This window comes from Heterocephalus glaber, unplaced genomic scaffold (genome assembly GCF_053883595.1).
Source record: "Heterocephalus glaber isolate CG9 unplaced genomic scaffold, H.glaber_assembly_v1.0 deba00001594, whole genome shotgun sequence".
In the NCBI taxonomy this organism is placed as follows: domain Eukaryota; kingdom Metazoa; phylum Chordata; class Mammalia; order Rodentia; family Bathyergidae; genus Heterocephalus; species Heterocephalus glaber.
In genome coordinates this window covers 10,315,593-10,340,654 of record NW_028258369.1, presented here as the reverse complement: position 1 = coordinate 10,340,654, position 25,062 = coordinate 10,315,593, and the positions used below count along the sequence as shown (strand labels likewise).

The window sequence follows — 25,062 nt, the reverse complement described above, 5'->3', positions numbered from 1 at the left end:
ATTATCAGCCCCCCCACCCTCACTGCCTCGAACTACAGCCTTTCGCGGCCCGCCCCGCCCCCCGGGGGGGGTGCTAAACCGGCTCCCACCCTGAGCACTCCAAGGGCCCTACCCGAAGGACGGTGGCTGAGTGGCGAGGTCCGCACCGCGCTCTGCTCGGCCATCTTCCCGGGGAGCAGAATGCCCCGCGAAGCCCCCTCACCGCGGGCTCCCGACCCGAAAGTGCCGCCACGCTCCATTGGGATGCGCCGGCTGCACAGGCGCACTGCCCGGCCGCGCCGCACCAGACCCGCGCGCGTCCGCATGCGCACACGTTCTCACACCGCGCGCGCAGCCTTCAGACTGGTCCGCAGCGCCGCACCGGACCCTCGCGCACCCGCATGCGCATCATTTCTCATAGAACGCGCGCGCGGGGTATGCTTTGCAATGGGCGCACAGGTTCTCACACAGCACACGAGTAGCGTGCACGTGCAATGTGCACAACGGTTCTTACAGCGTGCAAATAGCATGCAATATGCACAAGTCTTCCCACAGTGCACCCATGGCTCCTTACTGCTGCCCATACACAGTGCATGCACACTAGACCTGCAGGCGCACTGTGTGCGCAGTTCTTTAAACAGTACTTACCCTCAGCACGCACATGCAATGTGCACACCCAAAACATGTATAGATGTAGGTTGCAGTTACAGCATGCACACACATCCACACTGTGTGAAGAGCACACACACTGCAACCACGTGTTCCCGGAATGAACATTCTTACACAGCTCACGCACATTTACACACACTGGGCGTCTGCAAATTGCTGCAGCTCTGGATACCGTTCTGAGCTAGGTCCTCAGGTGAATGTCGAGTGTGCAGACACCATAGGGACACATCCTCCAACACAGGTTCCAGTTCTTGAGAAGCAGGGCTAAGTGAAAACCCCACCAACACACGCAGGCCCTCATCCCAGGCGGGCATGCCAGAGCAGACTCCAGTAGGCAACTGGGGTCACTATTCAAGGAAAAGCAGAGCATGAGGCACACTTCAAAAATCTCACCGAAGAGGCCTTCTCTGGGAAGACCTACACAAGAAATTGCTAAACCTGTTGCTTTGGAAGTAGATGTCAGGAAAGGGAGGAGGGGTCCTCTCCCTGGACGTCCTGTCATTCCTGCCACGAAATTTATTTTTTTCAGAAACATATTTAATGGGGTTGGTGTAGTTCGGCGGTGCTTTCCTAGCACGTGTGAGGCCTTGGGTTTGTGGTGCTGGGGAGCACCCCAAAATAACAACCAATCATATTGAATTAGACATCTTTGCCTGGTCAGCCCAAGCCTCTAGGTGTTTACCAAGTCTGTCCAGTGATGTAACCCTTCCCCATGTAGCCTTAGGCTGTACCTTGGATGGGGATGTTTTTTGACTACTGGGTATTAAAGCCAGGGCATTCACACTGACACACTGAGCTATATCCGTAGCTCTATTTTATTTTTGTTGTTTTGAGACAGTGTCTCCCCAAGCTGCCCAAGCTGGGCTTGAATTTTTTTTTTCCTATTTGTGTCTGTTTTTTTGAGTCTCTCTATCCAGTTCAAGCCAGCCTTGAACTCACTTTGTAGCCCAGGCTGGCCTCAAACTCCCAGGAGTGCTGGGATTACAAGCAGGTACCACCAGGCCCCGCTGGGCTTGAACTTTCGATCCTCCGGCCTCAGCCTCCCAAAGTGCTGCTGGTCTGGAGGTTTTCATTCCCATTCTGGGGGAGAAAGGAAATCTACGATTAAGAATTTGAAGCCAGGCATGGGTACATGCCTGTAATCCCAGCTACTAGGAAGGCTGAGGAAAGATCACAAATTTGAGGCCAACCTGGGCAATTTAATAAGATCCTGTCTCAAAATTAAAACAAAAGAAAGTTAAAAGGGTCTTGGGATGTAGCTCTTTCAGAAGGCCCGGGGTTTAGTCTCCAGTACTGAAAAAATTAAACAAAATAAAATGGGCTGCAGATGTAGCTCAGTGGTAGAGCGCTCTTGGATTTGATGCCTTGTACCCTGCCTGCCCCACAAAATGAAGCTGAATAATGGATACAAGTTTCTTTGGGGAACAATGGAAATGTCCTAGAATTAAGAGTAACATTGCATACCTGTAGGTATACTAAAACCCAATGAAGTGTACATATTAAACAGGTGAATTTTATGGTGTTAATTATATCTCAATTTTTAAAAAATGGAGTGGAAGGCCTCAGGAACTGGCATCTGGGACTCTAGGCAGAAGATTAGAAGGAGTCCTTTTGTGGCACAAAAATGTTTCTGTGATAAATGTGTTCCTGACACACCCCAAGGTGTGCCTGGAGCAGGGTTCAAGTGTTGAGCAAGCCTGAGGGAATTCAGGGAGACAAATGAGCAGGGAAGCGGGCAAGTCAGGGCCAGTATGTGGAGCTATATGAAAGCTCTAACTTAGAGATCAAGCAAAGTTATTAAGAGCATGGGGGCTGTTAGCATTTTCCTTTTTAAAATATTAGTGTATGTTTGAAATACGTAAGTTACTGTAACTTCTTGATCATTTTGAGCTTTTTACATCCCTTATCTTCCCCTCTCCCTTTCCTGATCCCCTTCCTCTTCCTCCAAGTCTGCTTCCATTTCCTACTGTCTTCTTTACTTTACTCTTTAATTTATATTTTTGGATTTTCCATACAAGAACCACCATGTGATATTTTTGTTTGACTTTTTTCACTTAACATTATGGTCTCAAAATCCACCAGTTTTCCTATAAATGATTTCATTCTTCTTTATGGCTGAATAATATTCCACTGTGTATATGTACCACATTTTCTTTATCCTTTCTTCTGCCCATGGGCATCTAGGCTTTTTTCCAGAGCTTGGCTATTGTGAATTGTGCTGCTACAAAAATGGGTATGCATGTATCACTGTTGCATGGTGTCTTTAACTCTTTTGGGGATATACCCAGGAGAGGTATAGCTGGGTCAAATGGAATCAACCTCCAGTTAGCCTAACCAAGGAGGTGAAAGATCTCTATAACCAAAACTATAAAACTCTGAAGAAAGAGATTGAAGAGGGCAATTAGAAAATGGAAAGACATCCCGTGTTCCTGGATAAGTAGAATTAATATTGTTAAAATGGTCTTATTACCTAAAGTGGTATTTAGATTTAATGTAATCTCTATTAAACTATCAACATTCTTCACAGGACTGAAAAAAACAATCCTAAAATTTATATGGAATCAAAAGAGACTTAGAATAGCCAAAGCAATCCTGAGCAAAAAGTGGGAGGCATCACAACTCCTGTTTTTAAATTATACTATGAAGCTATAGTAACAAAAACATCATGGTACTGGCACAAAAATAGACATATAGACAAATGGGGTAGAAGACGCAGAAACCACGTTGTGTGCCTCCAGCCATCTGAGCTTTGACAAAGGGGCCAAAAAGATAGGTTGATGAAGATAGCCTAAAAAACAGAATTACATCAAATTGGAAAGCTTCTGTACAGCAAAACAATCAACAGCATATAGAAACAACCTACAGAATGGTGAAAGGGATTCAAATTCACTTTTCTCTTGTGAAGTTTTCTCAACACCATCTATCAATCTACCCTTCCTTCAATGGCTTTTAAAGCCATTTTATCATATGTATTTCTATATAGACTTGCTTGTGAACAAATCTTGTTTCTGCATTAATTTTTTACTATGGTTTATAGTGTAACTTACTATCTGGAGTTCCCTCTTGGTACTTTTCTGTATGTGTGGTGCTAATGATCGACTCCAGGGCCTTGTGCATGCTAAGTACATCTTCTGCCAGTGAGCTACACTTCCAGCCCTGTGTACTTTAGAATTGGCTATTAATAATCCTCTTATTAATCTATTGTTTTCTAACCTCCTGTCCTCAAATCCTCCTGTAATATTAATTGAAATTATATTAAATTCAAAGGATTAATTTGAGAATTGACCTTTTTAATAACATTGTATCAGACCATCCAGGAATCCAACCTATTTTTCTAAATGGTATTCGAGTTTCCTGGCTTTTTCCCATTAATTTCCTAAAAACCTATACTTATAGTTGATTATCTGTTTTGTGCTACAATGGCAGAATTGAGTAGTTGTAACAGAGACCATGTAACCTGCAAGGTCTAAAACAGTTACCTATAAACTCATTTATACTTAAGAATTGACAATCAAAAACATTTTTATATTTGTTAATGGTAATCTCAGTTCCCAGATTCTAATTTTCCTTGAAAGTGCAAATGTATCATTGGCAAAAAAATGTCAATTTCTCCTTCAAACGCTAAGCTCACTTGTAAGCTATTTCTATCACTAATGATTATGTTGTCCACAACTGTATTAGTGCATATTAGTGGTTTTCCTTTTGGCAGATTCATAGATACACATAACATACTTTGATCATTTTCACCTATCACCCCCTTCCCTAGTTTCATTTAGGGGAGGGCTCTCAAAGAATATGCCTATAAATTTAAAACTGCTTATATTAATAAATCTAGGGGGCCGGGGATTTAGCTCAGTGGTTCTGCCGCCTGCCTCGCAAACGCAAAGTCCCAAGTTCGATCCCTGGTACCAAAAAAAAAAAAAAAAAAAAAAAAAGATTATAAAGTTTGGGCCGGGGATTTAGGTCAGTGGTTCTGCCACCTGCCTCGCAAGCACAAGGTCCCAAGACCGATCCTCAGTACCAAAATTAATAAATAAATAAATAAAAATAAATAAACCTAGGCCTGGGGATTTAGCTCAGTGGTTTCACTGCCTGCTATGCAAGCGCAAGGACCTGAGTTCGATCCCCGGTACCAAAAAAATAAAATAAAATAAACCTAATACTTTACATACTTTTAATGAAGTGGGAAAAAAACCCACCCAAATTTGAAATGGCAAATTTTTGCAAATCTCTTTGGCTTAACATAAGATAGTCTCATTATCTACTTTTGTATTCAGTGTGTTGCACTATGGTGTTTTGGTTAAAGCTTATGAAGAACCCTGGCTCAAGGGCAGGGTTCAGAGCTTCAGAATACCCAAACATGAGGGTGGCTCCTATGGGCATGGAAGTTCTGTGCTTTGTCCCCATCTCTCTTGATCTGAGCATTCATCAGTATCCATCATTTCCTTTATACTGGTAATAGAGTAAATGTGTTCCCCTGAGTTCTGCGAGCTACCTTAGTAAAGTCATCAATCCAAAGAAGGGGTTGTGAAAATCTTGAAGCTGGTAGGTTGGGAGCACAGGTAAACAACTTGGAGCTGGTGATCAGCATCTGAGGTGTGGAATGGAGTACAGCCTTGGAGACTGGGCTATCTATCTCCAGGTAGTGTCAGAAATAAATTGTAGGACACTCAGTTAGTGCCTGCCTCCTGCAGAAATGACTGGTTGCTTAGTGTATGGGGAAGAAACCCAATTATTTGGTCACAGAAATCTGTGCTCAGAATATAGAAAAACCAGGGTCGGGGGATTTAGCCCAGTGGTTCCATCACCTGCCTCACAAGTGCATCGAACCCGAGTTCGATCCCCAGTACCAAAAAAAAAAAAAAAAGAAAAACCAAGTTTAACTTTATCCTCAATATTCTCACAAACATTTAAAATTCAGAAAATTCCAGGGCTGGGGATGTAGCTCAGTGGTAGAGCACTTGCCTAGCATGTGCAAGGCCCTGGGGTTCAAGAGATGTTTAAAATCATAAATATGAGCCAGGTGTGGTGGTATACATCTGCAATTCCAGCAATCAAGAAGCTGAGGCAGGAGGGTCATTGTGAGTTTGAAGCCAGCCTAGGCTACATAATGAGTTTAAAGCCAGTCTTAACTACATGAGACCTTGTCTCAAAAAACACACAAAATTATCATATGTAATAAACTTCATAATATGCAAAATCCAACTAATTCTATATCTAACAGTAATCAGCAATGGGAGCTGACTCAGACTTTGGCCCCATTTTTTTCTTTTGAGACAGGGTCTTACCTATGTAGTTCAGGCTGGCTGGCCTTGAACTCACTATGTAGCCCAGGCAGGCCTCAAACTCATGGAGATCCTCCTGCCTCAGCCTCCTGAATGCTGGAACTACAGGCATGTGCCACCATACCTAGCTGGCCACACTTTCTGATCTACCATTATCAAGTTGTGAACTAAACAAGACATGACTGGAATAAAGACTAGCCTTTTAAAAGTAAGCAAGTTGGCCAGAACTATATTTACTTCATTTATAGGTCTTTGCATAGTACAAAAGCAGCTCTGTTGAATTTGATTTTTGGCAATCTGAGATTATTCTGGACAATTGAGTTATCATTAGAACATGTCTTCAGCACAGGTTTTCCACAAATTGTGTTTGTTGAGAAATCCAACCCCATATCTGGAATGTGATTAAATGGATTCAGTTGAAAGAGTCAAAACAAAGATTTAAAAATGGATAATGTATGTTTTCTTATTTAAAAAAAAATTTCCAGAAAATCACCATGAACAAAAGTTTAGTTAAAAATGTTATAGTTTGAAAAGAATCAATTATATACATTGTTGAAAGCTGGTTTATATTTTATTTTCTAGTTGTAGCAGTTTGCATCTGATTTCTTTACAGTATTACATATGGTGAGAAAAGAAACCTCTAAACGAGTCAGTACTAATTAGTTGTCATGATTCTATAGTAAAAGAGTTCATTAAAACTTAAAAATGAGATGCCCATAGCCATCAATACTAGCAACTATAAACTTTCTATAAAGAAATATAGAGCAGTTAGTATTCTATAAAATATCTTCAAGCAACTTTGAGACTTCTTAGTCTTACACTGAAATTTTAAATAAGGTTGGAAGCAATTATGTGTCCACATGAATATACAAATATAAATTCTACTGTTCCTTCTATTATAGGAATCAAAGACTGCAAGCAAAAGATATGGTAAGTAGAGAATTCAGAAGACATGCATTTTCTTACACAGTCCTGGACATCAAAGTGAAAAGAGCCAGACACTGTTCTAAGTGCATCACATATATAAACATCTACATTACTAATTCTCCCAGCAATTCTGTGAGGCAGGTACTGTTCTGATCGTCTGTATCTTACAGGTTTGGAGCCTGAATCTGAGATAAGCTGTAGAAAGCACTTGTGGTTACTGGCAGCAGAGGGCAAAGTGGGGCTGTGGTATAGGCCACTGGACCCTAGGGACCCCTGCTCTTCCCTTTCTAGCACACTGCCTCAAAAGTACTGGGGGTGGGGGCAAAATCCAATACACTCTCCAAATTGCTCAGTTCATTTTATACCTGAGAGTCTAGTGTTTTCTCACACATGTATTAAGCCTTAATTTAGAAGTTATTCTTTCCTGAATAGGAAGGGAAAAAAAGCAAGGATAAAAAGCTCAGTGGTTGCACTCTGAGAAGCTAAGGCAGGACTGCAAGTTTGAACTTAGCCTGGGCAACTAGTAAGACCCTGTCTCAAAATTTAAAAAGGGGGAGGGGGTTTAAGGTAAACCAAAGACACAAAGTAGTCTGCAAAACTTTGTGGGTGTTCCTAACAATATAAATGAAACTTACCCTTACTGAGCAGTATAAACATCTTAAATTAATATAAATCCTTTTAATTATTTGACAGTCAGGTAACACAAGGAACCTCATTTTCATTCTGATACTTTTATCTGTCAGGCCACAATGCTGGATATTGTTAAATCTGTACACAATACAAATGAAGTAGAACTCTACCTATTTTACTCAAAACATGCTTTTATCTATTTGATTACTCAGAGTTTCTCTGAAGTCAAGATTGACAGCAGTTTATTCCTACTAAAGATGTTATTCAACATCATAGTGTAATATTTATGTAAGAGATGAGATTAAGTTAAATTACAAGTCACACAGTTTTTAAGCAGCTATTTATAGCCATGATTCCATAGTTGTGATGAGTAAACCAATGGCTATTTTTCAATAAAATATAAAAAAATTTTCATCATGCATAGTTTATGGGCTTCTTAAGAAGTCCCTATAAAAGCTGGATGTTCAAGATTCAACAGTCAAGTAAATTTTGGCAAGTCTTTTTGCACAAATCCTTTGTTTGGTTATTTAGCTACTTTAGTAACATAACACCATATATTCTAAGTGGAAGTAGAATAGACTGCATTAAAAATGTATCCCTATCAAATTGATTAGTAATAATTATACCTTCTTAGCAGTAAGAAGTATTATTTTTAGACTTCAAATATTTTATTTTCTGAGTATTGCTTATAGCACTGTATTATGGGAATAAAAAATATAACCAAAAAAACCAAATAAAACAAAAAACAGGTTTTCTTGTGGATCACTTCCATTCCTTACTTGAAACATGAATCAGCGAAACGATACAATTTCCACATCAAATACTAGTTAGTCAAAGAATTTCTCATAGTAGCACTGTGTATGAGCTACAATTGCACCTCAACTATTTTAATAATTACCAATCTAGATTTTCCAGGATGTAAACAGCACTAGATTTGGCTGTTATTACCAACACATGAAAAAATATACCATCAGCAGGTACATGATTTGGGGTCATAGTACTTTTTAAAAAACTCTTAAACCATATTTGTTAGAGGCGGTACATAGAAAAACTTATTTTTGAATTGTACTATCGCTACCAAAACTGTATCACATATGCAGAGTTCAAACATTCTTTGTAAAATCACACGTAAGGATATATATATATACACTGTAAATTCAGCAAAAACACTTTTAGGTATACAAGCATAAATACCCTAGGTTTAGGTTACTGAGGAAGACAATTGCCAAGTAAATTCTTCAAGGATGGTTTCTTCTGAGTTATTAAAAACCAGCCCTTGGTCTTAGATGCATCCACCTAGGTAAGTGCACAGAAATTCCACAGAATAAGAAACAGGAACCACAACAATGCACTGCAGTAATGTTTATAGTACCTCATAGTTTGAATTCAGAGTTTGCATACCTAAGAAAGAAAATTAGTTAAAAGTGAGATTTTAAAAGATCTTGTTCATTCCTTTGTGTATTACTTTCCATCACTGAAAAGTTCTCTAGAGACCAACATAGTAAAAGTTCCACAAGCTACATATGCATCTGCTTTAAAAAGGCATATTTTAATGTAGCTAGTGAAGCTTGACTAGCTCAGCCCTAACTTCATTTAATTAGAAAAGCTGATAAACTAAAAGGAAAGGTAAACCTAAATTACCAATACAAGCAAAAACAGAAACAAAAAACCCCATCAATCCAAACTGCCCATATCGAGCTCACTTTGGCAGCACATATACCACCAAATCGCCCATATCATAAAACCTTATTAGAAAGTGAGGATATAATATATTCTGCAGCATGACATTTTAGCGTATTTCACACAGTAGCTCTCTCTTCTATTCAGAAATTGAAGACCATCTTTTTTTTTTCCTCCCAGCACTGTGCTGAGGATTGAACCCAGGGACTTTTCACTGAGTTACACACCCAGCCCTTATTAAATGTTTATGAAACAGTCACTATTATAACTACATGATGACTTCTGAAAATAACATTTTTTTTTTTTTTTTTTTTGGGTACCGGGGATCAAACTCAGGACCTTGCGCTTGCGAGGCAGGCGGCGGCACCACTGAGCTAAATCCCCAGCCCTGAAAATAACATTTTCAAACAGTCTTTTTGTTTTGTAAAAATAGCCTACATAGATATGATCAAAACAGTCTTTTCTTGTCTGGGAAATTTTCTATGCACAGTAGTTAAAAAAAACACCTCAAGGAGGATACCAGTATCTCCACTGTTAAGGTAAGTGGGTGCCACCTAGTGTTTAATTTCTGCAACTAAACTTATAAATTCAAAACTGGTATTAAAACCCAGGTTCTAAAAACTACTTTTGGGAAATGCTTCCCCCAGCCCATATGTTTATGATGGCAAAGTAAAATCATGAAAACAATGTAATGATATAAAAATTAGTATAAAAATAGCCACATGCTACTAATATATGGAAAACAAACCTACTGTTTTTTAATTCAAATGCAGATTTAGGCCTCCTTTAAATTGTTATCAAAATCTTTAGGGAACATCTAGGTAACCAGAATATAGAGAGATTCTATATAGTCAACAGGCTAGTTGGAAGTTAGGAATTAATCACAATCTGTAATGAATACAAAGCAAATGGCTTATTCAAAACACCCATTTACTTAACTGGGAGTGGTCAGAGCAGGAAAGGCAGTAATGCACTATTTTTGAAATACATGTGGTCTTCTACCCGTGAGCTCCATTACATCAAAAGAATGAAGTGGGCTTAACATTTCACTTCAGATAATTCAGCATTAACAGTTTTTACAGAAACAAATACCTTAGAACCAAATCAAACTGCCTTAATAAATTACAATCATACTAATGAAAACTTCTTCTTGGAGGGTTATGGCCAAAATCCACACTGTAGGACAATCTTCCGAAAAATTGGAATGTAGAATGTTGGGTTCAATTTAGATCTGAAAGAGAACAGAACATCAGGTCAAAAGAAAGAATATTTCTAGTCTACTACATATAAGTGAAACTCGTACTGCCTTAGGCTAGCTGGGTAACAGGTTCTTCTCAATTCTGGGATGTTATCAGTGATCTTTATGATGTTCTTTATAATGCTGCATGTTGTAAAGATTTTGTTTTTTGTGGTACTAAGGATTGAACACAGGGCCTCACACATGCTAAGCAAGCATTCTACCACTAATGAGCTGTATCCCGCCCCTTTTTATTTTGAGATAAGGTTTCACTTAGTTGTCCAGGCTGGCCTCAAATTTGCTATCGTCTGGACTCTGGAGCTGTTATTACAGGCATGCAACATCATACGTGGCTAAAATATTCTTAGTAAAGTTTAGCATTTCCTTCCTTTCTTTTGTGCTAGTGATGTGAGATTTTATATTTTGGGAGTGGGAGCAGACACAAGGAAGCATGATCTCTTTTAAGAACTGGACATGTATGTCCTAAATCTCTTTCAGTTAATTGGTATAGGGGACAGCTAGGACACCTATAAACCATCTGGAGAACGTCTCTGGGAAATAGGGTTCTCAGGTGCTACAGCCGCTTTCCTCTGAGGCAGGTCCGTCCCCCATGCTGCTTCTGCCCTGGACTAAAACCTCTAAAAAAAACAAGCCCAAATAAACTGCTCCTTTAATTTGTTGGTGTCAGGTATTGAGTCCCAGCAATGAGAAAGTGACTAATAGCAACAGCTTAGTCACAAGAATTTTCTTGGCTCAAGATTTCCAAAGTGAAATACATTTAAAAAAAATAGAACTATGTGTTCTCTCATTTTCTATTTTGGGTTTTTAAAAACAGGTGCCAAGGACTGAACCCAAGGCCTTGCGGATGCTAAGCACATCCTCTACAAACGAAATATACTCCCAGCCCTATTTTGGGTTATGCTTTAAAATGTATGTTCGTAAAAATAAAAACCTCATAGGTATCTCCCTCATAGGTCGGAGGTACTCAGTTTCTCTATAATTTATGGCATGAGTATTCTAAATGGTTTGGAGATGCATCAAAAGACTGAGGATGAATTTAGGGTTGGATATGTGATAAATCTAATGTCTGTAGGTTTCAAACCCACAGATTCAACAATTTATTGGAAATATTTGAAGAAATTATGTCTGTATTCTGCACACATTTTTCCTGCCATTACATCCCAAACAATAATACAGCACAACTCTTTACTTAGCATTCACAGGATATTAAGCATTTATATAATCTAGAGGTGATTTAAAGTATATGTGAAGATGTGAGTTATGTGCAAGTACTACAGCTTTTGGGTTTTTGTGTTATTTTTGGTACTGGGAATTGAACTCGGGACCTTGCACTTGTGAGGCAGGCGACAGAACCACTGAGCTAAATCCCCGGCCCAGTACTACAGCTTTTGGTTTCTTTCTCTCTCTTTTCACATTACTGGAAATTGAACCCAGGGCCTTTGTACTGAGCGAAACCCCTAGCATTTTTTAAATTTTAAAGATTTGTTTTGTTATTTGGTGGTACTGGGGATTAAACTCAGAGGCTTTGAACTGAAATACAGTAGTACCTTGGTTTTATGATTGTGGGAGATGGCTGCATTTGTGTTTGTGTGGGAAAAATGGCCTTGGTCACCTTTTGCATCCAATGCAGAGTTTGTGAATGGAAGCAAAATTTTGCCAAATGCTTTTGTTTACAAACCAAATTGTATGCAAACAGAAGCATTCGTGAATCAACGTATTATTGTACAATCCTTAGCCTTTTTTAAATTTCAAGGCAGTATTCCCTAGTGATCCTCTTGCTTCATGTTCCCAGAGTGCTAGGATTACAGGCATGTATCACCACGGACAGCTTTAAATACATCATTTATATAAGGGACTCGAGGATTTGTGGATCTGTGTGTGTATGCGTATCCTAGAATTCATACCCTGAGGTGATTTTATAGAACCACGTGGGGTTTTGCCTAAATCAGACCTAAGAGAGGCTTGCCTTGGTATATCTGAAAAGCTCTGGTAATACTATGCACACTCTTGATCAGGAACAACTGCTCAAGATATTTTGAAATTACATCTTTGAATAAAACCAAATTACTATTTGGGGGTTTTTACACATAGGTACTTTCTGAACTACATTTTATTTGAAGGGGTTTGAAATCAGATTTAACAAGTTCCCACTGGTTGAACCACCAGTGGTACGTACATTAACTATCCCATCGGGTGGCCTGTACCACCGGTGGTACAAATGGATCTAATCACTTTTATCAGTATTTTATTTATTAATAAAATTAATAAAATGCCATCTGATAGGAAAGTCATGAATTTACTACAGGTGATGCAAGCTGCCCAACAGCAAGACATACAAATTACAGCCCTATTGTGAATGTGTTAAGAGTAACTTATGGTACATCAGTTATTAAATTTATATTGCTAAAAAATCAAATTTAAATTTTATTTAAATATAGTAACAGCAGAAGAGCATTGTTGTGGGCACTACTGCTTTATTAGGAAAAACAATACATTTTCCTCAAAATAAACATACCAAAACCAAGCGTTTGCCAATAGTGTATACGCAACAGATAAATTATTTTAACAAGGTGTTCAATGAATATTCTAATTTCAGTGCTTCACATTAAGCTGGTTCGAACAAGATTGTTCTTTAACATACTAATTCCTCACTTGAGAAGGCATGTTCCTTTGATGTTACATTTCTCAGTTGTCTATGCCATTTCTTTTTCTTTGCAGTACTAGGAATCAAACCCAGGCACAGTCTACCACTGAGCTACATTCTCAACCCTAAACACTCTTAAACAAGTTATGATTAGAGTACCTGGCACTCATATTACCAAGGCAAACATTGATCTGTTCTGAAGAAATACTTAAGAGGAATGTAAGAATTCTTAAAGTATAAACAGATTGGCTGTTTTCTAAATAATACTGGTGATTTTAAATAATGGACAAGTCTCAAAATATACTCTTAAGTGTTCCACATTACCAGAATTAAAAGAACTTCAGAGAAAGAGCTGGTTTCTCTATGAGTAACTCATAAACAGAAATCAGAAAATCAGGATGTATCTACTTACATCATCAATGTCTTCATCATCATCCCCGATGTCATCAAACTGAATTTCATCATCATCTCCAGGACCAAATGTATCAGTTTCATTGATCTTAGCTAAAGACACCACAACAAATATATAATCCAGATGTTACTAAAATGAGTAACTGTCCACTAAAAGTGGGTTTGATACCAAGTGTTGACATATGAAAGGACATTCACACAAGCCAACTTTGTAATTTAATCAAAGTTCTCATTTTAAGGAACGCCTTCCAAATTTCTTACCTACCAACCCTACTTCCCAGAGCAAAATATTATACAGCATTTCCTCAAAGGTCACTGCTCTGTCAAGATAAAGAGCATGCGTTTAAATTTTTTTTTGGTTGTTCAGAGGAATTTTTAGCAAGGCTGGTTCTAGTTACATTAATTTTGAAGTTATAACATCTTCCAAGTATGCTTCAAAAAGTTCTGAGCACATGCTACTCCCTTTATTACCTTGAGAAAATAGCTACTTCACCAATCATCAGAAAGACGCAAAAAAAAAAAAAGGAACTAGGACATGTTAGTCCTTTCTAGATACAAATATTTCTTAGATCATAAATGCTAAGAGAACCCTATAATAAAGAAAAATAACTGGCAAGTAGAAAATATAGGCTTATAAAATAGTATATAAAGTATATTTTCCCTGATGAGATTATGAGAGATTTTATGCATTACTTTTGTATTTGGAAGAGGGAAAACAAAAAATATTAGTTTAAAAAAACTGTAGGTCACTATATACAAGGATAAAATGGATTGAAATTTGACATTTTAATATAAATTCTTATTCTTATTTTTGTTTTGGAAAAGTTCCACTGTAGTCCAGGTTGGCCCCAAACTTGCAATCCTCCCATCTCAGCCTCTTGAGTGCGGAATTACAGGTGTGTTCCACATTCAGCAGGAATTATTTGTTAAAAAATATTTTTGCAGTGCTAGGGGTAGAATCCAGGGTCTTATGCAAGCCAGGCAAGCAGTCCACCACTAAGCCACACCTCCAGCCCTTCATGAAGTATTTTAAAATAATTACTGCAATAAAATAATTCCTTTGGCATTTTGCAGAAATCCAGGACTTACAAACCATAACTCCTCAATTAAAGTGTATGTTAGAAAAAGAATTGTAGTAACTTCTTTCTTATAGTATCTAGTATAAGAAACAAATCTCCAAAAATTCCTTTACCTAACCACTATATGACAAATTTAACTCAGTCATTACCATGCTCAGGAAGCTCGCCATATGCTTTTAGACTTCTTGCTTCATCTGCATTGTATTTTAGAATCACATCAGCTTTGTTATCCTTAAATAAAAACAAGTAAGTTTAAGAACTGATTTTACCAAAATATTACCAGTTATTTCATAAATTACTTTCAAGTTGAATTAAAAAAAACGATTTGTTATAAATCTTTTTCCCTTTCTTTAAATTATACAGTTTTAGGCTGGATGTGGTGGGAGTTCCACGCCAGTGAGATCAAAGACCAGCCTGAACTAGAGGGAGACCCTGTCCTAACAAACCAAATAAACAACAAAAAAACTTTTACTTTTCTATCCCTGAAAAAGATCCTTGGGGGGCCAGGGATTTAACTCAGTGGTGCTACTGCCTGCCTCCCAAGCGCAGGTCTGTAGAGTTTGATCCATGCCCCCCCCCCCCAAAAAAAGATTCTTAGGTTTAAGCCAGAAGAGGATTACATGCATAATATAATAATAACTAACTAAAGACATTTACAGATTTCAACTATGCAAACTCAAATCTTTTAGGGTATTTATTATTATCCCTGGTATAAAAAAGTTCCCTGGCACCATAATTTGCAGGTTGATCACACAATGCAGCTAAAAAAAACTGGGAACAAAACAAAACAAAACTGGGTCTCTGGTATGACCTAAGGAAATCTACATGCCTTTTCATTCAACTGTACTTCTTAGGGTGTGTATCAATCAGGATCTCCCGGAATTTTCACATTTCATGAAGGTTAGTGGATACGAAGCCCACCAATCTAGTTTTAAAAGTTCTTTAGGTATTTGATGCAAATGTCTCACTGAGAAATACTGCCTTAAAATATACACTTCTCCATTTGAAAAGTGTCTCAGTTAAGGGTGAAAACTGACAGAAGGACAGTGTCATTCAGACCAGAACTTTATAAAACGCCAAGTGTGTATGAGCCCATGGAGATCTTGTCAAGATGCTTAATTTGATTCAGGAAGTCTGGGGTAGGGTCCAAGAATCTTCATTTCTATGAAGTTCCCAAAGACAGTAATGTTACTAATCTCTGGACCACCCTTTAAGTAGCAGGGGCACAGAAGAGAGATCATGTGGGATTACACAGAATTTTACCCCTTTCAGTACTTTGGCTCCCTCTAATAAGGAATTAATTATTCTTCCTACTTCTGGGGTTATTACTGTTACGATCAAAAGGGAAAAACAGGCATTAAAATGGTTTATATATTTAAAGCAGGCTTTCTCACCAAAGGCACTAATAATTATTTTAAGCCAAAATTTAGGGTTGTAGGATGTTCAGTATCACCTGTGGCCTCTATCTACTAAATGCCAGCAATACTGCTCCCTCCCCGTTATGACAACTGGAAGTCTCCAGACATTGCCAATGCGCCCAGGAAGGCACAAATGCCCACAATTGAGAACCCAATGATTTAAAGTGTAGATGTCTTTATTTTCTTCTCTTTTTTTGGTACTGGACTTTGAACTGAGCTACATTCCAAGCTGAGACAGAGTCTCACTAAATTGCCCAGACTGGGATCAAACTTGTAATCCTCCTGCCTCAGCTTCCCAGAGTGCTAGGATTACAGGCCGATGCCTCCCAGATGAAAACTTTTATTCTGGAATATAAGTTTAAAAAAATCAGAGTGCAATCAAGGCAATAAAAATACAGATATAAAGGGTCAGGAATTTAGCTCAGTGGAGCCACCCGCCTGTCTTGCAAGCTCGAGGTCCTAAGTTCCACCCCCAGTACCACGACCTCCCCCCTCATATAATCAAATGGGGATGAGTTCCAACAGGTGGACATCAATAGATCTCACAGATCCACAATGGACATATATAAAGCTATGGTTGCGGTTAGAAATTTTTTTTTTTGGTACCGGGGATCAAACTTGGGTCCTTGCGCTTTCGAGGCAGGCGCTGGAACCACTGAGCTAAATCTCTGGCCCTGCAGTTAGAAATTATTAAGGGCAGTTATAATTTTCTTTCCCATGTGCCCATCGACATTTATAGTACATAGCAATGTCATAGTGTGTACATACTGTAGTTACTCGTATGCTTGTCTTTTTCTAATACCATGCTATATGCCTTCTGTGAGATGGGAGCTGATTCATGCCAACTGTATTCCCTACAATAATGGTTCCCAAATTTTTATTTATAAACCAATAAATTTTTAAAAATGGGGGAAGGGGTCCATTGTAAGATTTTTTTGTTTTCTTTTACTAACTAAAATTAAATAAAATCACCACTATGTAATATCACTCACTCCAAAAAAAGGGGCAACTTGGGCCAGGGATTTATTAGCTCAGTGGCCAGTGGCACTGTGCCTGCCTCACAAGCTCAAAGTCCTGAGTTCAACTGCTGGTGGGTGAAACCACACTTGTAAATGTTATAAAAAAAGGTAGACCAATTATCTTAATAAAAACCTTGCATTGATTCCATATACTGGCATTTTCAAACTATAATCCCAGGAACACCTAGCACAATGTCTAAAACACAACTACATTAGAGAAGGGGAAGGGTCGAAAAGAGGGGGGGAGGGAGAAGGAAAGAGGAAGGGATGTTACAGGGATAAATAATCAAAATATGCTACATGCATGTATGAATATGCCACAATGTAACCCACTCATCTGGATAAATAACATGCACTAATAGTAATAAAGAAATGCTCATCAAATTCAAGCAAGTAATCAATAAACAATTTTAATGTAATTTCTACCTGGTAGTCTCGGAGACCAACCAATATGATGTCTGAGGTATTTATCCAAACCTACAAAAGAAATTGGCATGTTATATTTAAAATAAAAATGAAGCCAGGGATTTAAGTCAGTGGTACCACGCCTACGAGGCAAGCACAAGGTCCTGAGTTCGATCCCTTGTACTAGAAAAAAATAAAATAAAAATGAACAATCCAGTTCTAGGTAACAGTGTAGATATTAAAAGATTTTTTTAAAAGATCATGAACCAACACCAATCCAAGTGGTTATCATATAATAGAAAATTGCATGGTTGTATCATCCCTCTCTTCCACCTATTTACATATATATAGGCACCAAAACTGTTTTAGCTTAGAAACAGAATTGATATTACCAAAAAATAAAAAACTTCAAAATCAGAGTTGAAACTTTTTTAGTGCTGGTGATTGAACACAGGGACCTGCAAAGTAGCCTCTACCACTAAGCTACACCTCCAGTCACAGAGTTGGGACTTTTAAACAACATGATCCATATTCAAAATTTCCTAATACCCTTTTAGAGCTATCCTCCTAACCTCCAACCCAGAATCCAAACAAGGGCCACCTATCAGGTCTCTTAACTATCCTTAAAACTGGAGTAGTTCCCCCGATTTTTCCCCTTTCATGATATTAGCATTTTGTTAAAATGAAAGCTATTTGTTTTACAGAATGCTCCTAAATTTGGACTTGCTGGTTACTTCCTGATGATTCAAATTTTGGTTAAGTATTCTGGGCAGGAATACAACATACGTGATGTAAATGATTCCTTAAACAATGGTATCTGTATAAAATGACCATTTGACTTCAAGGTAAACCGTTAGGCCCATAAAAAATGTAAAGATGGAGGACTGGGGATGTAGCTCAGTGGTAGGGCTTGTACTAAACATTGAAGAGGCCCTGGGCTGAATCCCCAGCATGCACAAGTGCAAACACACACACACACACATACACAGGATTGCATTCCCCACCCCTGCAACCAATTTTTTATTAGAGTAAAACCAATCTCCCCATTTACCTTTTTTCTCAATTTCCCTCTGATGTGACATAATCTCTTCACACCATCAAAGCACATCGCTTCTAATCGTCCATTTCCCAACATCTTGATTACCTGGGCATATTCTGGGGGTGAGGGAGAAAAAGAGTATAGGTTATTGCTCAATTTTTGATAAAAGTAACTTAAAAAGCCCCATAAAATTGATAAGTAAGACCACATGGTTGTATTGGTTGGGAATAAATACATGCAAAATATAAACAAGTCCAAGAGAATTAAACACCAAGCTACTTAATGGCAGAAACAGAACCAAGACTCTGTAATCCTGTTTGTATTACAGCCTGCCTCTGCTATTAGACATGTTATAATTATCTACTCATTTTGAGTAAGTAGAATGACTACTGTCTTCATGATTGTATGCTCTACCCTTGGAGATCAAAGGTGGCTTGTCCCAAAATATACATTATACCTCATCAATCTCGCCCATTCTGATCCTTGCTCAATTTTGTTTCCCCCCAGAATCTTTAGAGGCAAATCTCATGGGATATTTAGTACCAGTAGTTTAATGCTAACAATGTCTTTATTAAATTAACTATCTTGGTGATTAGTATTTGAGTTCTTGTAAAGCCAGAAAAATGTTCCAAATAAAATGCTAAATTTTTAATCCAAGTATTTCAATTTCACTGTCAATGAAAAATACTGGGAAGGTGACTATGAGATCTGAGGGTGGTGGTAGTGGTGGTGGCTCAGGGGGCATATCAGGCACATCACTTCAGACCCTTTACGTGTTTTCTAAGACCGGTGAAAAGAGGCTATCCACTAACTTGTAAACAAGCTCACCTGTGGGATTAACAAGTAGAAGGGAGTTATTCAGACTAGTGAGCCTCGCACCTCAAAATGCTTGGTCCACTCAGACAGCCTCTCTTTCCAAAGTAGAGAAAAAATATGAAGAAAGAAAAAAAAAGTCTTTTGGCCATACAATATTATTTCATTTTTAGCAGCTTATATATCCACCAAAAGTCCTATAAAAAGACAAAGACAAAGCTAAACACAGTCGTGTATGCCTGTAATCCCAGTTACTCAAGAGGCTAAGGCAGAAGGATCACAAGTTCCAGGCCAGCCTAGAGAACTTGGTGAGAACTTGTCTTAAAAAACCAAACAACCATTGGGGATGTAGCTCAGAGCTCAATCCCCAATTGTGTGTGTGTGTGTCTTTTTTAAAGTGCTGGAGATTACTGGGAAAACTAAAGTACAGACATCCTACTAGATAATATATTAACATTAATTACCTAAGCATGATATGTGAGAATATGTTTGCTCTTTGACACGTATGTGAATGAAAGCTTCACAGAAGCTCACTGTAGTAATATGCAACTTTTCTGTAGGCTTAAAATCACTCAATTACAGAAAAAAAAAACCAAGCGATCCAGTCAGAATTTATTAGTGCTATAGATCTTGGTCTTAACAGGTCTAAAAAGATCAAACATTCAGTTTTGGGCCAGGGATTTAGCTCTGTGGTTTCACCGCCTGCTGCGCAAGTGCAAGGACCTGAGTTCAATTCCTGGTACCAAAAAAAAAAATTAAAAAATAAAAAGATCAAACGTTCAGTTTTACTTTATTGTATTTTATGAAATCATACCCTAATGGCAAAGGAGAATGGAGAGGCCTTGGATTCATCCTTCAAATATCCAGTCTACTGAACACACTGTATAGCATGCTGTTTACTGTCAAAAAGGTTCACTAAATCATGCAATTCTCAACCACAGCTTTCAAAGCTTAATTTCTTCTGAACTGTACAATTCTTTCTTAGCTATAATACAAATGTTCACACAAAACAAGGAAACCTGTATGTTTACAGAAACTCTGATTCTCGATGCAGACTTAGTAGGACCAGGAAATGCTTACTGAAAGAAAGGCTCTAGAGAAGTATAAGGAATGAGAAATGGAGAAAGGCAAATGGGACATGAGATTACTGGTTAGGATTATAAAGATTCCTTTTAAATTTAGAGACTGAATTCCATATTTAAAGACGTTACTAAAAAAAGCCTAACTTATGAAAACTCTTACCTTGCCCATCCTCTTTGAACACCAGTTCTCTTTTTTCAGATTCATTCTCATTCTTACCTCTGCGTCTATTTTTACCTCCTTTACCTAATGGTTTTTTAAAAGAAAAAAAAGACATCAGATATTTGCAAATTAGTATGAAGAGAAACTACATTAAGGTTTATAAAACTATCTTTTAAAATTACCTCTATTTAAAAATTCATTTAATTTGGTTAGTCAAGTCTCTAAAATTTACAATTTCCCATCATATTAAAAATTAACATATCACCATCCCTACTGCACATGGAATTTCCTTTTGGAATTTTTCTGACATAAAATACAAACAAACAGCATATATTATATAAAAGTACAGTATATAGAAAAGCATTCTACCTTAGCACATAATCTTTCTAAATAAAACTGTAATTACATACATGGTATGATTAAAAAATACAATAAAAGTTTAAATTTTTAAAAATTTATTTGTAGTAAAAGACACATTGCCATTAACCACCCCTCCCCCAGAATACTCCTGACCCATCTTCCCCCTTCAAACACACTTACTTCATTGTTCTTGCCACTATGTAAAGACCCTCATGAAAGAAGACTTCCAGAATGGCTTCAAAAGGTGGCAAGGACATGTGATAAGCATGTATAAGTGAGGGGGTGTATTCTGAGGGGGATTCATGACAATACGTCTTTTACTGTAGCAATTATTTCTTAAAAATTAAACATTCATTGTATATTTTGATCACATCGTGTAAATATTTTTGTTTTTTTGGTACCGGAGATTGAACTTGGGTCCTTGCGCTTGCGCAGCAGGCGGTGAAACCACTGAGCTAAATCCCCGGCCCTCGTGTAAATATCCTAAGCTGAAATCTTGGATGCTTTCTGAAGCCAGGCCCTGTGCAAAGAATCTGAAGTAAGGAGAATGGACAGAGAACTGTGATTTTTCAAACTTGGTATAAGACAGCACCATACATGTTGAAATTTCCATTCAAAACTCAATTTACAGGCTGAGAATTTAGCTCAGTGGTGCCATGCCTGCCTCACAAGTGCAAGGTCCGGAGTTCCATCCCCCGGTACAACAAAAACAAAACAAAACAAAAAAACTCAATTTACACCGCATATGGTGTTGAGTGCCTGTAATTCTAGCATTTGGGAGGCTGAGACAAGAGGATCACTGCGAGTTCCAGGGCCAGCATGGGCTGCATAGTGAGTTCAAGGCCAGCCTGAACTACATAGTGAGACCCTGTCTCAAAAAACAAAACAAAACACCCCTCAATCTACCTTCTTTTCATAAAAGTGGTCCTTAATATCTTTGTTATATGACCCCAGTGACCATGCTGATAACCACTGGGTAATAATTTCACCCATTTAGTTGTCACAATCATCTTATGAGGTATTAACAGACATTTACTCACAGTTTGCCAATAAATTCACCTAAGCTCAAAGAATTCATTTAGTATTAGTCAGTGAACAGGGGTCATCAGATTCAGATCTAATCCATTTTGCTCTCAGTGCTCATATTAAGGCACTTCTCCACAGCATTACATTCCCATTCCACAACCTAAACCACACTGGCAGTCAGTTCCAAAAGGTGGAGAAAAAGGCTCTAAGTGGTAGTGACACAAAAGGACTTAGGGGAAGAGCTTGGAAGCAGCAAAAAGTCAACTCAGAACATTCACCTGGCCACTGCAAAGACAGACATCTAAATTCTTTTTTCTTTTTCAGTGCCAGGGATTGAACCCAGGGTTTGGAAAATGCTAGGAAAGCACTCCCCAGCTCTAGATACCTAAATTCTTGAATGAGTACACTTAACTCCCTCCTGGGGCAGTCTCATATTACTGTGTGCTATTGTTAGGTGGGCTTCTACAACTTCCTGATCCATCCCAATCCTTAGAATTCGTATTTAAGGCATTCTTAGGGCATACCAAAACTGATTTCTTAAAGTACTTCAAGCCATTATGCATGCCAGATCTTCAAACTAAAGCGCAAGCTCCACTAGGGTCAGGATCATATCTGATCTGTTCAAAGAGTTATACGCCAGAGTTTGGCAAGTCTGAAATGAACCAATCAAGGGTAGTCCACACATCCTGGAAGAGTAGCGATTCAAAGAGTAGAAGTGCCTCATCCCCAAAGCTCTTTGTGAACAGGCCAAAGCATGCCCTTTTTCTTCATTCGAGGACGGCATTCTAAGAATTTCTAGAGAAAATAAACTGGTAAGAATCAGTTCAGAAGTCATGCAACACATAGTCCATGGTAGTTTTTGCCCATACTTGAGTTAACCACCACAAGATTACATGTACGGGGCTTCTGGATTTTCCAATGAAGACAGGAAAATAAGTATATTTCTGTATTACTAAACTTCATAAAATTCAAAAGCCTTGAAAAGTACCCCTCCTCTAAGTAAGTAAGTAAGTAAGTAAGTGAGAACAGTCTCTAAACTAAATCAAAATTCTCAGATCCCTCTTTTAAATCAAACAGAGGTATTTTGGAAAAAATCCCAGGTGAGATCTTCCTTAAGCAAGTCATGAGGCTAATGAACTAGATGTAATGTAGTGCAGAAGTCATGTCCCCTCGAAACCAAAGGGGAGCCTATTATTCACCTAAGGGTGGAGTCAAGAACAGAAGGGAGATGATTTAGTTCAACAAATATTTATTAAGCATCTCCTAAGTTCCAAATGCTAGCAATCCAATGTCATTAAGATGGATGCTATCCGTGTCCTTCAGAGTTTACAGCCTAGTGAGGGAATTGGAAATTTCATCAGTAGAAATAAAGATAAGAATAAAATACCTATTGATGTAATCCAGTTACCATCTCAAAATAAAGGATTTTAAAGATTAAAAAAATTTGTATGACTTTTAAAATACTATGGTATCAGACCATCTTTCCTATAATAATTAGTAGTAAAAAAATTCTTGCTACAAAAAAGACCCAAGTTCGATTTCTGAGGGCAGCAAGGTGGAGTGCCCTGAGAGGACTGCACCGAAATCTCGGACATAACTGTGATGAAGTATCCTGAAGGATGTTAGTAGTGCCATCTGCAAAGAATAAATGAGGAAGAATCCCTGGCGCCAATCAAATGTTAAGTAGAATTCCACAAGTAGGCCTGAGTCAGGGAAAAAGGTCCTAAAGATGAACAATCAAAGGAAACTTCTAATATGCTCCTCCTCTCCCGTAGGAAATACAAAGTTTTCCCTATTTCGCGCAATTTTCTTCAATAAATTCTAAGGTTATTAGAAGTATCAGTGGGGCCGGGGATTTAGTTCAGTGGTTTCGCTGCCTGCCACAGAAGCGCAAGGACCAGAGTTCGATCCCCGGTACCAAAAAAAAAAAAAAAAAAAAAAAAAAAAGCAAATAAAAGTATCAGAAACACTGTAAGTCTATAAAAAGGTGAATTTCCTTAGACGAGGTCTTCTATTTTGAAAATCCTCAATAAACTTATCTTCAAGTCTGATAATTTGTGAACGTTTAGCAAAGTTTTTAATTCCCATCATGTATCCGTGATCTGAAGCAAAAGTAGAAAACTTACCTTAGGGCCGGGGATTTAGCTCAGTGGTTCCACCGCCTGCCTCGCAAGCGCAAGGACCCGAGTTCGATCCCCGGTACCAAAAAAAAAAAAAAAAAAAAAAAAGAAAAGAAAAAAAAAAAAGAAAACTTACCTTAATATAAATCAAGTCTGGAAAAAAATTAAACCCTGTAAAAGGTGGAGCAAACAAAATTCCTAGAAATAAATCTTAAAAATGCATCAAGGAAAAAAAATGCCTCAAGGTACCGCCCACTGTTTATAAGGGACCAAGGAACAGCCTCAACTATACTGAACATTGAACACTGCCCGTGTAGGACTACCAAATGGGCACGAAAGAAGACATGACCCTTTTAAAGTTCAGAACTACTCCCGGGGGTTAAGTCCTCAAGTCCGGTAAAACCAAAGGAAACCATCTGTGATGCCCAGAAGGTCCGGCGGCGGTGTCCCTACAGGTTCCTATCGGCGCGCCGTCAGCCTGGCGCGAATCAGGGGCAAAAGCCCACATTCTCCCACGGGAGGCCCCACAAAAATGGCGTCGGCTCCACCCCAGTGTGATCAAACTGGGCAACGCGAGTAACTTCCCCGCTCCTCCCTCGAGCTCAGTCGCACGCGGCCGGCTCAGCCACAGGCAGGCAGGGCGGGAAGGGAGGAAGGTCACTGAGGCCTGGGTTTATCCGAGGCCGCGGGCAGAACCGGGGAAAACGAGCCGAGCCGAGCTCCCGGGTCCAGGCGGCATTACCTTTATTCTTGGGCATGGCGGTTACGACGGCCGCGCGGCTTCTCTGACTTCTTCCCGGGTGGCTCCGGCGTCCGCGACTCCTTCGAGGGGCGCGACGGGGGCTAAGAAGAAGCGCGTGGGACTAAGCTTGCGCTGGAGGCCGAGTAGCGTGCGCGGCACAGTCTCGCGACCCGGCTCTACTGAGAACCGCCTGCACCCACGCTCAGCAGCAGCAAATGGCGTCGCGGCTGCTTGCGTTACTCTTCCCCGCCTCCCGCCATCGGTGAGGCCCGACCTCTTCCCGCCTCCCCCACCCTACCCGCCCTGCCCTGGCTCC

General features: G+C 38.9%; 2 protein-coding genes across 8 annotated transcripts in view; both read right to left on the bottom strand.

Annotated features, from left to right (window-relative positions):
- Map7d2 (MAP7 domain containing 2) overlaps positions 1–308 on the bottom strand; it is a 128,717-nt gene extending 128,409 nt beyond the window's left edge. For 2 of the 6 annotated variants that reach the window (XM_004866167.4, XM_004866168.4), the window contains exon 1: positions 113–296. In XM_004866167.4, coding sequence (XP_004866224.1) covers positions 113–239 — 127 coding nt within the window. In that variant the 5' untranslated portion in view covers positions 240–296. Of the gene's footprint in view, positions 1–112 lie in introns of all 6 variants that reach the window. The other 4 variants (XM_087193647.1, XM_013066047.3, XM_004866169.4 and 1 more) reach the window with 3 other exon arrangements.
- A 6,174-nt stretch (positions 309–6,482) lies between these two features.
- Eif1ax (eukaryotic translation initiation factor 1A X-linked) lies at positions 6,483–25,062 on the bottom strand. Of its 2 annotated transcripts, XM_004866174.4 has the most exons (7): positions 24,747–25,062; positions 20,499–20,582; positions 18,456–18,559; positions 17,426–17,476; positions 14,712–14,793; positions 13,485–13,576; positions 9,457–10,401 (listed from the first exon to the last, which is right to left on the bottom strand). In XM_004866174.4, exons 1-7 carry the CDS (start codon positions 24,760–24,762, stop codon positions 10,396–10,398), a joined length of 435 nt encoding a protein of 144 aa, XP_004866231.1. In that variant the 5' UTR covers positions 24,763–25,062; the 3' UTR covers positions 9,457–10,395. The 2 variants fall into 2 exon arrangements, with proteins under 2 accessions (XP_087049774.1, XP_004866231.1); XM_087193648.1 differs by lacking the exon at positions 14,712–14,793 and having other exon boundaries at positions 6,483–10,401; positions 24,747–24,962.

What these genes read in the sequence shown, in the direction of transcription:
- Eif1ax (XM_004866174.4), bottom strand. An exon ending in GTTCAAAGAGGATGGGCAAG is followed by an intron (nt 18,560 to 20,498) that starts GTAAGAGTTTTC and finishes CCTCACCCCCAG; the next exon opens with AATATGCCCAGGTAATCAAG. An exon ending in TTGGTCTCCGAGACTACCAG is followed by an intron (nt 14,794 to 17,425) that starts GTAGAAATTACA and finishes TTTTTATTTAAG; the next exon opens with GATAACAAAGCTGATGTGAT.